Raw genomic sequence first — 11,740 nt, forward strand, 5'->3', positions numbered from 1 at the left:
AAGTCTCCTGAAAATGCAATGTCAGATAGCCTACCTGCAGAATTACTACCTGCCTAGAAACAATGAGACAAAAGATATTCATGAATACAGTGCCTATAGAAAGTCATCATACCCCTTTGAAATAGTTACTATTTTGGTCTTACAGCCTGAAATCAAAACCCATTTAAAAAAGAAAAAAATCCAGTTTTATTTAAAAATTTAGCTGTACAACATCAACATAATGGAAAAAAAGACAACATAATAACAGGGTTGGAAAAGTCATCATACCCCTGATTTACAGTAATACTTTGTAGAGCTTCCCTTTGCTTTCATTACAGCCATCAATCTGTTTGGATATGTCTCTATTAGCTTTTCACACCTAGATTGGGGAATATTTGCCCAATCTTGCTTGCAGAATTATTAGAAATTCAGTCAAATTCTGTGGGGAACGGCAATGGACTACTCTCTTCAAGTCAATCCACAGATTTTCTATAGGATTTAAGTCAGAGCTCTGACTTGGCCACTCAAGGACATTCACCTTCATATCCTTAAGCCACTGCTTTGTTCTTTTGGCAATATGTTTGGGTTCATTGTCGTGTTGGAAGGCGAATGACCTGCCCATCTTCAGCTGTGTAGCAGAGGGACGCAGGTTTTCCTCAATAATTTGGGTGTACTTGGCAGCATCCATTCTCCCTTCTATCCTGACCAATTGCCCAGTCCCTGCTGAAGAGAAACATCCCCACAACATTATTTTGCCCCCACCATGCTTCACAGTAGGTATGGTGTGTTTTGGGTGGTATGTGTCTGGTTTTTGCCAAACATAGTGCTTGGAGTTCAGGAAGTGCACAAACACATATGGAATATTCTGCTACCAAAGGGGGAAAAGGTTTTATGGTCAGATGATACTAAGACTGCAGTTTTTGGAGACTAAGATTGAACTGTTTGGACTGAACTCCAGGCGCTAACCAAACACAACACAGATACAATATGTGCAGTGTAGTGGCAGTAACAGTAGAGTATAAATATATGTAGTATGAACAACACAGATACAGTGTTTGCAGTAGTGGCAGTAACAGTAGAGAAACTGCATTTCGTTACTGGTATTTCGCTTGTTCAATGACAGTTAAGTTGAATATAAAAAATCTAAAAAAAAAAAAATACATGGCATGACCTCTTCCTGACTGACCAGTGACCCTCATTGAAAAGTCAAACTGTATGGAACTGACAGAGGTTTTTGTTTTGTTTTTACAAACATAACAATAATAAAAAGAACATGTCATGCTGATAACTTTAGCTCTTCTCGATTTTAGGGAAGTTTTATACCGATGCTAAAGATGTTGTGGCTGGTGCTACAAATCTTATAGTTACATCTGGCCCTTTGAGGGCAACCATTGTGCTGATGTGGCCCTCGGTGAAAATGAGTTTGACACCCCTGGGCTAGAATAACAAAATCCCGGACGATTCTGCCGCCCGGACACATTTTTAGGTTTCAAAAAGAGGACATGTCCGGTGCGCCCCCAGTGTGTCCAGAACGTCGTGAGGAAGCTGCTCTCCCTGTCGAGTTTGCATTAAAAAAGGCATCATGTGCGTCCACCAGGGAGAATATGTGAGCTGTGGGCAGTTTGTAGAGGACATCATCTAGCGTCAGCATGATGTAATGAGATCTCCGCCAGGCTTTGTTAAGTGGCTTTGGGTCTATACAGATTTGAATCTTGTCAGGCTTCTCAATGATGACCATGTTGCTAATCCAGTCTGTGGGCTCTGTCCCAGAAGTGAGGTGTGTGTGTGTGTGTGTGTGTGTGTGTGTGTGTGTGTGTGTGTGTGTGTGTGTGTGTGTGTGTGTGTGTGTGTGTGTGTGGCCTTCCCTCTCATGTCTGTCCAGAGGTGAGGTGGTGGCCTTCCCTCTCATGTCTGTCCAGAGGTGAGGCGGCCTTCACTCTCATGCCTGTCCAGTTCACAGCTGTTTAAGTCAACTAAACTGAACTGCACAGCTAGCTGAACTGTATGACCACTTCCTGTTCCAACATGACTGTGCACCAGTGCACAAAGCAAGGTCCATAAAGACATAGATGAACCTGACTGGCCTGCACAGAGTCCTGACCTCAACCCAATAGAACACCTTTGGGATGAATTAGAGTGGATCCTGAGAGCCAGGCGCCTTGTCCAACATCAGTGTGTGACCTCACAAAAGCGCTTCTGAAAGAATGGTTGAACAATATAATAAACGATAACCCATAAACACACTCCTAAACCTTGTGGAAAGTCTTCCCAGAAGAGTTGAAGCTGTTATAGCTCCAAAAGGTGGACCAGTGTCATAATAAATATGGATTAGGATGGGATGTGACTAAAGTTCATACTGCAGGTGAGTCAAGGCAGGTGAGCGAATATTTTTGGCAATATAGTGTACAGTATCTCTCTTCGTGTATGCCATGCCAATAGTCTGCTATAGTTGATAAACTTGGTAATTTATTGAGGTTGAGTTCTTAATTTTATGGAGTCAGATTAATTGTGGTTTCTTGTAATATTACCATTGCTTCATCAGACTGTCCTATTGTTCATACACGTGCCAGCCTTGAACACAATTCTTATCCGTGAGGCAATATAGGGTCTCTCTTATTGTATGCCATGCCAATAGTCTGCTGAAGTTGATTAACTATTTGGTCATTTTTTAGGTTGAGTTCTTAATTTTATGGAGTCAGATTAATTGTGGTTTCTTGTAATATTACCATTGATTCAACAGACTGTCCGATTGTTCATACACGTGCCAACCTTGAACGCAATTCTTATCTGTGAGGAGCACATTGCGGCCTCTCGGTTCACTATAACTAGAAGAGACATACAGGAACGAGGAGGAAAGAGTTAAACATTCATGACAAGATGAGGTGCTTTCCTCGTGACAGAATGAACACACGTTAAACCTCCCAAGACAGAACCAGTCCAGCCACTTGTCTACAGGGAGCATCTGAGACTCAAGGAAATGACAAGAGAATAAAGCTCAAAACTGTAAGTTCCTTCATTTACAGAATATTAGAGTTGTATGCAATGTTCATTACTCTTCTTTGGAGGTTTGGAGATGTTTATACATACCATTTGTAAGTCATATTTATATGGACTCCTATTTGTGGCCTTAGCAGTTGAAGTTAAGAGCAGAATGGCAATCTCAGTGCCCATACATTTCCAAATATTGTTCCTGTTAGACTTTATAAAACAACATGGTCACGCTGGTTAGATCTATTAGAACTTCACAGAAAGTTAAACTTTACCACCTAATCTTTTGAATTATATGTCTGGAAGATGCAACCTGTTCAGTTGTTTTGATAGTTCCTTAATGTATAAAGTTATGACACTTTTCTTCCTGGACACGGTAGAAAAAGTTTCGAGACTAGATCAATGATTCTAGGCATTTCGCTTTTGATCAACATGACTAGAGATTCTAGTTTGATTTCTATTTAGTTTGCATAATTACTTGATCAAACTCACTGTTGTTTGATCAAACTGAAAATGAGGTTAGAGAGAGTATGAAAAAGATATTGATGGGGAGGATGGAGTCGTTTGTGTGAGGAAGGAGTTAAACATTTATGATAAATATTTTGTTCTTGATAATCTGACCACCTCAACTTGCTGTGTTCTCTACTGGAAGCGTCTCATGTGTGTCCCGGAGAATCATTGTCCAAAAATTCAGAAAGTTGACAAAAAAACCTTTGTGGTAGTCATTATAAATACAATCATTCTATTAAACAAGCTCAAAACAGGTTAAACATACATGAAAAGATGACGTCTTGGTTCTGTGGTTGATTGTTTCAGCAGACCTTCACTTCCTGATACAGAACAAGTCCAGCCAGTTCTCTACAGCGGGCGCCTGATACTCAAGGGAATAACAACTGAATAAAGCTGAAAACTGTAAGTTGTTTACCAAGTGAGTTGTATGCAATGTTCTTTACATGTCTCTTGAGGTTTGAAGGTGTCTGTACATTACATCAGCATGTAATGTTTGTATGGAGTCCTATTTGTGGCCATATACTGTATAAAGGCACTAGTGTACAAAGGCAACATTGTGGTTGGTTCTGTTTTAGAATAGAACCTCACAGAGGAGAGTTAAAAATAAAATAAAAAATAAAAAACTTGCGCTTGTGGTATCAGAATAAATAAAATCATTATATTAAACAAGCTCAAAACAGGTAAAACATACATGACAAGATGACGTCTTGGTTCTGTGGTTGATTGTTTCAGCAGACCTTCACTTCCTGAGACAGAAGAAGTCCAGCCAGTTCTCTACAGGGAGCGTCTGAGACTCGAGGGAATAACAACTAAATAAAGCTGAAAACTGTAAGTTGTTTACCAAGTGAGCTGTACGCAATGTTCTTTACATGTCTCTTGAGGTTTGGAGGTGTCTGTACATTACATTTGCAGGTAATGTTTGTATGGAGTCCTATCTGTGGCCATATATACAGTAAAGGCACTAGTATACAAAGGCAACATTGTGGTTGGTTATGTTTTAGAATAGAACCTCACAGAGGAGAGTTAAAAATAAAATGAAAAATAAAAAACTTTATAATAAAAAGACCTTAACCTTCTGTGACAGAACAAGTCCAGCCAGTTCTCCACAGATGACGTCTTGGTTCTGCGGTTGACTGTTTCAGCAGACCTTAACCTACTGTGACAGAACAAGTCCAGCCAGTTCTCTACAGGGAGCGTTAGAGCCTCAAGGAAATAACAATGGGTGCGTTCGTAAATTGCACTCCGTGCGCTCCGAGCACACTCTGAAACTTTTTTAACCGTTCGTAAATTCAGAGTGTGGATGGAATTATCGTTCGTTTATTCAGAGCGTCACACTCTCGGAGCACCCAGAGCGTACTCTGGGCACTCCAGCTGAAAGGACAGAGTAGCAGAGTGTGACGTCACATCAGTCAGCTAGTAACGAATCTAGTTACCTACGTAACGTTAACAGGTTAGCATTTTAGTGCTAGTGCTAGAAGAACGTTTCCAACTTGACATTACAAGCGTTGCTCATCAAGATTATGTAGACGGTTTAAATAACTGCTCTCGCATTGTTCTTCATCATCACTGTCAAGAAAGTTCTTGCATCAGTGGAATTGAGTTTTGAATAATACATAAACCCTGTTTCAAAAGTGCCGTAGTGGCATCCATATTGTAAACATAAACACAAATAATCGTTCGTTAATTCACTGGAAGTTAGAATGCTCGTCTTTTTCGAACTTCAGAGCGTTATTCTATTTTTCAGAGTGTCAGATTGAATTTACGAACGCACCCAATAAAACTCAAAACTGTAAGTTCCTTTAAGTGAGTTGCATACAATGCTCATTACATGTCTCTTGAGGTTTGGAGGTGTTTGTATTTATATGTATTTGTATGTAATGTTTGAATGGAGTCCTATTTGTGGCCCTATACAAAGGCAATATCTATCTATTTAAGTGTAAGTTTGGCGGAAATTTAAAATAAAGCTATTTTTTGAATGAAAATACATCAACTAAGCCGTGGAGGAAGTCATTTTCGCTCATCACGCAGTACAGAGCTAGCACGGGCAGGAGCTACAGTCCAAAATCGCAAACAGTGGGTTAGCATCGGGCTTACAGCCACACGCTTTCAAAATCGCATTTTTAAACCACTAACATTGCTCAAAACAGCGCCAAACCTCATCAGTAGCTTGCTCTAGGTGTCTACACATAAAACAAAGCACCAATCAGTCTGTAAGCTTTGGAAAAGTCTGTATACATGTAGAATCAGTTCGAGACCGCAACCCAATCTGAACCACGCGAGATTCACATGGAAGCACGGGAGCTTTTCCTACGGGTAGTCAAAATCGCATTATTAAACCACTAACATTGTTCAAAACAGCGCCAAACCTCGTCAGAAGCTTGCTCTAGGTGTCTACACATAAAACGAAGCACCAACAACTTGGCTCACGAACCCGACGTTTATAAAAGAAGACTGTTATGAACACTTACCCCTTCCAGCTTCTCACGAAGGAAAGTCCACGACCTCTCGTGTGAGATCTCGCAGTGTGGGACCACAGACAGAGAGGATAGAAGTGGAGCTCAGTATCAATGCACAAAGAAAGAAGACATGCGTTACAGCTTGGAATTTGCCCACTACCAAATTGAAACACTGCAAAAAATAAACCAAGAGTTGCAAACGTCCCTGTTGAAAAATATTTCTAGAGTTTCAGCACTGGTGACTGATGTGTCTGCTTCTTTGCGTCTTTTAGGCTCTTTTTTATTGTACAAACTTGAATCATATTGTCTTGTAAGGACTCTGTTCACATAGTACAAACCTTTTAATGACATTTTTAGTCTGTTAAGAGGCAAAGAAGGCACATTTAGATGATGCCCCCATACCTAGCAGGACTCCAGACTAACCTTTTGCACCTCAAATGATGAGGCATTCTATAAGGAGGAAGAGCCAGTTATAAGCAGCAATGTAAACAGATACATATTATCCTATAGAATATATATATAATAGAAACGCAGAGAGCATCACTATAGCCTACCTGCGGTGGTCTTTGACATTCTGGCACCTTCTAACAAGAGTTCCTGGATTTAAATAGAGGCGCACCCGTAGTCTCGTTACGGAGAGCCATTCATATTGCAGCAGGCTGAGCTCAAATGAGAGGTGGCCACTACACCACTTCTTTCTGCTCCACAAGCAATGTAGCTCTTCAGTGACATATAGCAGACAGGTTGTCAAGAAGCACTCACATAAACACTGCTTTGACAAAGGCTTTGAATGCAGCTCAGCCTTAATCAAGGACTGGAATTTTTTGTTTTATAATGTAACATTTACCACTGTCTTTAATGCAAAATAAGCTATCTTCCACTCTCATTGTAATCCAAAAGTAGACCCTAGGTTGTTTTTAGACCACATTTCTCCTTAAAACCACAACAGGAATAAATACTAAATGGGCACTGTGGCAAAGTGTCTAGACCCTTCAAGACCAACGATCTTTATTTGTTGTATGACAGGTGAGCACCATGGCTGAGAACATTCTGGACCTGCTCTTCAGAACTCTGGATGAGTTGGAGGAAGCAGACCTGAAGCGGTTCAAGTCACACCTGTCTGAGAGGATCATGAAGGAGTTTGAGCCCATCCCCAAAGGAAAGCTGGAGAAATGTGATGTTACAGAAGTTGCCTCTAAGATGAAGGAGGCCTATGGGGAGGAAGGCTCAGTGGAAATGGCTCGGACCATCCTGAGGAAGATGAACCTCAACAACCTTGCAGACCAACTAGAAGAGAGGTAGATATACGCCACTCTCTCTTTCTCTCTCTCACACACACACACCACACACACACACACACACACACACACACACACACACACACACACACACACACACACACACACACACACACACACACACACACACACACACATAGTACAGACCAACTAAGAGAGGTACTGTAGATATACACAACTCACCAGTTGCTAGTTGCTCAGTGAAATTAAATGTCAAATCTTCCATGTGAGGAAGATTGTAATGTAAGACTGCAAGACATATTGTGACATTTTATTTTTTAGGGCTTTTGAGATCTGGTGGTGATTTAGAGTTTGGATTTAGATTTTGCCCAGTAACTCAGGCTGGAAACCTGCACACATAGGCCTACAGTATCTCTCCTGCTTCCTGTCCACGTTTGCTGGGTCCAATCAGAAAACTGGCTTATCCACCAGGCACACCCAGATCATTGGTCTGATTGGTTGAGGGACTATCCAAGCATATGGAGTCATTGGAACTATGTCCATTGATCCTGCCTCTTGTGCAGTAGAAATAAAGCGCAGACTCCCCAGACTAATAGACAGACAGCCAGACTAGGGTTATTAATTATTCCTTTAAAGTAAAATTAATCCTTTAATTTTTCCAAAGGAGAAATTTGCTTTTTGCAACCCACTTTTCTCTCTCTCTCTCTCTCTCTCTCTCTCTCTCTCTCTCTCTCTCTCTCTCATACACACACACACACACACACACACACACACACACAGACAGACACACCCTATGCATCATCAGTAAGACATGCAACAATACAAACTCCTGGTCCCCTGCACTACACCTGTTTGAGCACATGTGTACAGCCATTTATCACAGTAACACAATCTCGTCATCCTGGTCCTGCACTTATGCTAAAATACGAAATAAATAGATAAATAAATACAACAACAAAGATAACCTGTTCTGATTGGAAGCCACAGTTCCTAAGAATAGATATTGTCATTGTCATTGTATAATGTATAAAAATCGTAGTCAGTAAAACAGCTCTAGTAGTCCTAAAGTGCCTTGTGCTATTGGGGCGGTGCTTATTGTGCAATCTAACAGCAGTGGGCAGGAAGGACCAGCGATGTGTCTCTCATACACACAGGGTGTAGCAGCCTGTCTCTGCAACAGCTGCTCAGTGTTGTCAGAGTGACATGCATTGGGTGACGCTCATCACCCAGCACAGATGTCAGCTTAGCCACCATCCTGCTCTCTCCCACTATCTCTATTGGGTCAAGCTGAACATCCCAGAACAGCACTTGCTCTTTTAATGAGTTTGTTCAGTTTCATCCAGTCGAAATGCCGCTCCCCCAACATACTAACGCATAGAAAATGGCTGATGCCACCACTGAGTTGTAAAATGTTCTCAAAAGCGCCCACTAAACCCCAAACGATCCGAGTTGCCTCATCAGATACAGCCTGCTCATGCCCCTTTTGGTAGAGTGCAGCCGTGGTGTTAGGCCAGTCCAGCTTACTCTTCAGGTGAACATCCAGGTGTCACCCTCACCATCTCATTTCCCTGAATGCTCACTGGTGCTGATGGGGGATGATCTTTCCTACGGAAATCCACCACCAGTTCTTTGGTCTTGGCCGTATTGAGTTGGAGATGGATCCTCGGGCACCAGTCCATAAAATACGGCATGATATCTCTGTACTCAATGTCATCATACTCCTAGGCCTACTACACGTCCCCCCTGCACACATGAGAGTTTGTGAGGGCTGTGCCACTCGTGCCACTGGAGGAGGGGCCGCTCATTTATTCCCCTAAATTATTGCAAATATAGACTTGGTTGTGACTTCCGAACAGTTTGTGCTACTTTGTAAATATTTGGGAAACTGCGAGTAAGGGCCACAACGGCACAGCAAATGAACTTCAGAAACAATAGGCTACGCTACACTAAAGCATTAAAGCTCGATATTCAGACACACGCACGCACGCACGTATGCGCCCATGCACGCACGCACGCACGCACGCACACACACACACACACACACACACACACACACACACACACACACACAGTATTTCTCCAGTACTTTTATGGATATTCTGTTGTACATGTATATGTGATTTATTGAAATGCATTGATAATGAATTTGCATTGTCTTCTTGTCAAGTTTCTCCAGGGATGCTGCAATGTCAGGAAAGCAAGATGGTAAGACTCTCTAACACATTCTACAGCTGTACTAGCCTGGGTGTTCCCATCCTGCCTTGCGCGGTGATTTCTTTCACGCTGCTAAGGCAGTCTGGAAACTAACACCCAAATTTTCACCTGATGTTGGCGACCAATCACAGAACAGGGGAGAAAGCGAAACCATGATGAGCTATGCACAGACGCATTTGATAGACATCCGTGGCGCCCAATGAACGGATCTGGGCATTTTTTCAAATACGAGAAAACGAACGTCTGGTTGCCAGACCACGTCTCATTTGAGAAGTGGTAGGCGCTAGCCAGGCTACAGCTGTACCGCATGTTTGTGTACTTGTCACTGAGTGCACTTTAATGATTTCTCATGAAACTTTTATTTTTTTACTTTTTATGAGAGGGAGCAATTGTTCAAGACTCAAATAAGAAAAATGGTTAGACTTTTTTAATGACTAATAAAATATGTACAGAACAATTATGATGCACTAGTTATATATAACTAAAATATAGTAATTAATCATCATTATGAACATAGATTTACATTTTTCCATGGAACATCACTCCTCATAAATTAATACAGTTGCAAAGTAATTACATTACAAATACAAAGTAAGTGTACAAAGTAGCCTAAGTACAGATGGTACGGGTTGAGAATGCTCCTTTCTTTCCCGCACATCGGGACTCCCGAAGCATCGGGAAAACTGCAACCGCAAGGGGGCAACATAGACCGCCCTAATAATATGAAGGTTCGGCTCATGGAAAAACCCGAGGACACCGCGCTGGTGACAAGCGGAGAAAAGAGACATGACGCTCGGCATGTTAGATTGCAGTTGCAGAGTTTTCGAATGTTTACAGCCTACCTCACAGCTCTCTCACTCGACGTAGCCTATAACTCAGTCAGTCCAGCAGAGATGCCAGAGCAATGTTTTGGTCAATGGAGAGGGAGAGAAATGCTCCGCATATCCGTCTCATTTAATCATTAAAATGAAAGTGATGACTGGCGAAATTAATCAAACGACGTTTCAATAAACCATTGTTGAAATGAATGAAAATGGTTTTAGAAACCTATAGGCCTATCAGAAGGAAATAGCCTTCAATTCAACCTGAAATAGGCTACTCGAAAGGCAACCTTAGATTAATTCATGAATTCATTAGGCTACGGTCACAAGACCGCATTTCCGTGAATAGGCTATTATTGTCAATGTCAAGGCGAAGACGAAAGAGATGGACAAGATGGACATTTTGGCTACATTTACATGCTAGGAATACTTAGAAATGTGTATAGGCTATTTTAAAACGGAGGCATGTTCATTTTAACCGGCGACGCTGGGTAGCCTACATGTAGGCTACCCAGCACTTGTCATCACAGATTTTGTCCCCACCACTTTTGACGACTGAAAATAAAATGTATTTAACAGAAATCTCTTTAATACATGCCTATGCTTGTCACTTTACTTATAACCGTAGGCTACATGCATGGAGAAGATCGCGCATTTTGTAACATTGTAACAATGGATGGTCAGATATGCGATAGGGCAGTGAGGGTGATTCATTGTAACCATCGACTAGGAGGCCTAGCTCCGCAATATAAGTTTCTAACAACGTATGTATCGTATGCATGTTCATGTTGATTCAGAGATAGGCATAGACTACCATAGGCTGCTGGGCGTCAAGCTATATGACAGCATTTTATCATGTGGTGAATTAATAACTAACGTCAGTTTAACATGTCAGAACTTTTGATCGGCGTTTCAAGTCCATGGCGCGAATAAAGTAAACGGTGCTGACAATCGAGCTGTGGCGCTATTAGTTGAAACATGTGCAAGGTACGCCAGCGACCGGGGTTCGAAACCCATTCGAAGAAACTCTCCGGAACTCATCAAGAAAAAAGTTGTCGTTTTATTAAAAAATGAAAGATTTTCTGTTTTGCGATTTTTTTTATGTTTGCGATGTCTGCTGAAAAGAAAAGTTAATAGCCTTTGTGAATTCGTGGTTCAGCGCACACTCACGCACATTTTTACATTGACATAGTGTCGGCCTCAGGTGTCTGTCGAGAGAGAAGAGGGAGAGGCAGTCGTCGGCTATAATGTAGTGAACTGGTTAGACGAGTGTGGGGGAGGGGGCATGATCGCACAAGACAATTGCTCTTCATGAAATGGATCTCACATACGGCTGTCGATTTTTAAATGTAGCCTAGGCCTACTACACCACTTGCGAAATCGGACGTGGCACATAGCCTAATAAGGCTACTGGATTTAATATAGCAAATCCATGGACTTTGTTCATCCTATATATACAATAAGTAGGCTATAAAATCCGACAATCCAAAACGATAACGAGATCTCCCAGAAA

At 41.6% G+C, this 11,740-nt stretch overlaps 1 protein-coding gene and 1 pseudogene across 10 annotated transcripts in view; both read left to right on the top strand.

The window, feature by feature from the left end:
- LOC134076331 (zinc finger protein 850-like) overlaps positions 1 to 11,740 on the top strand; it is a 769,162-nt pseudogene that overhangs the window by 354,659 nt on the left and 402,763 nt on the right.
- Positions 2,846 to 11,740, top strand: part of LOC134080947 (NACHT, LRR and PYD domains-containing protein 3-like) — a 143,349-nt gene continuing 134,454 nt past the window's right edge. Inside the window, exons 1-6 of one of the 10 annotated variants that reach the window (XM_062537589.1) lie at positions 2,846 to 2,982; positions 3,784 to 3,895; positions 4,210 to 4,305; positions 4,562 to 4,699; positions 6,960 to 7,231; positions 9,360 to 9,397. In XM_062537589.1, the coding sequence (XP_062393573.1) occupies positions 6,969 to 7,231; positions 9,360 to 9,397 (301 nt within the window). In that variant the 5' untranslated portion in view covers positions 2,846 to 2,982; positions 3,784 to 3,895; positions 4,210 to 4,305; positions 4,562 to 4,699; positions 6,960 to 6,968. The remainder of the gene's footprint in view (positions 2,983 to 3,783; positions 3,896 to 4,209; positions 4,306 to 4,561; positions 4,700 to 6,959; positions 7,232 to 9,359; positions 9,398 to 11,740) is intronic. The other 9 variants (XM_062537551.1, XM_062537583.1, XM_062537566.1 and 6 more) reach the window with 9 other exon arrangements.

The sequence above is a fragment of the Sardina pilchardus genome, chromosome 1, assembly GCF_963854185.1.
Source record: "Sardina pilchardus chromosome 1, fSarPil1.1, whole genome shotgun sequence".
Lineage (NCBI taxonomy): Eukaryota > Metazoa > Chordata > Actinopteri > Clupeiformes > Clupeidae > Sardina > Sardina pilchardus.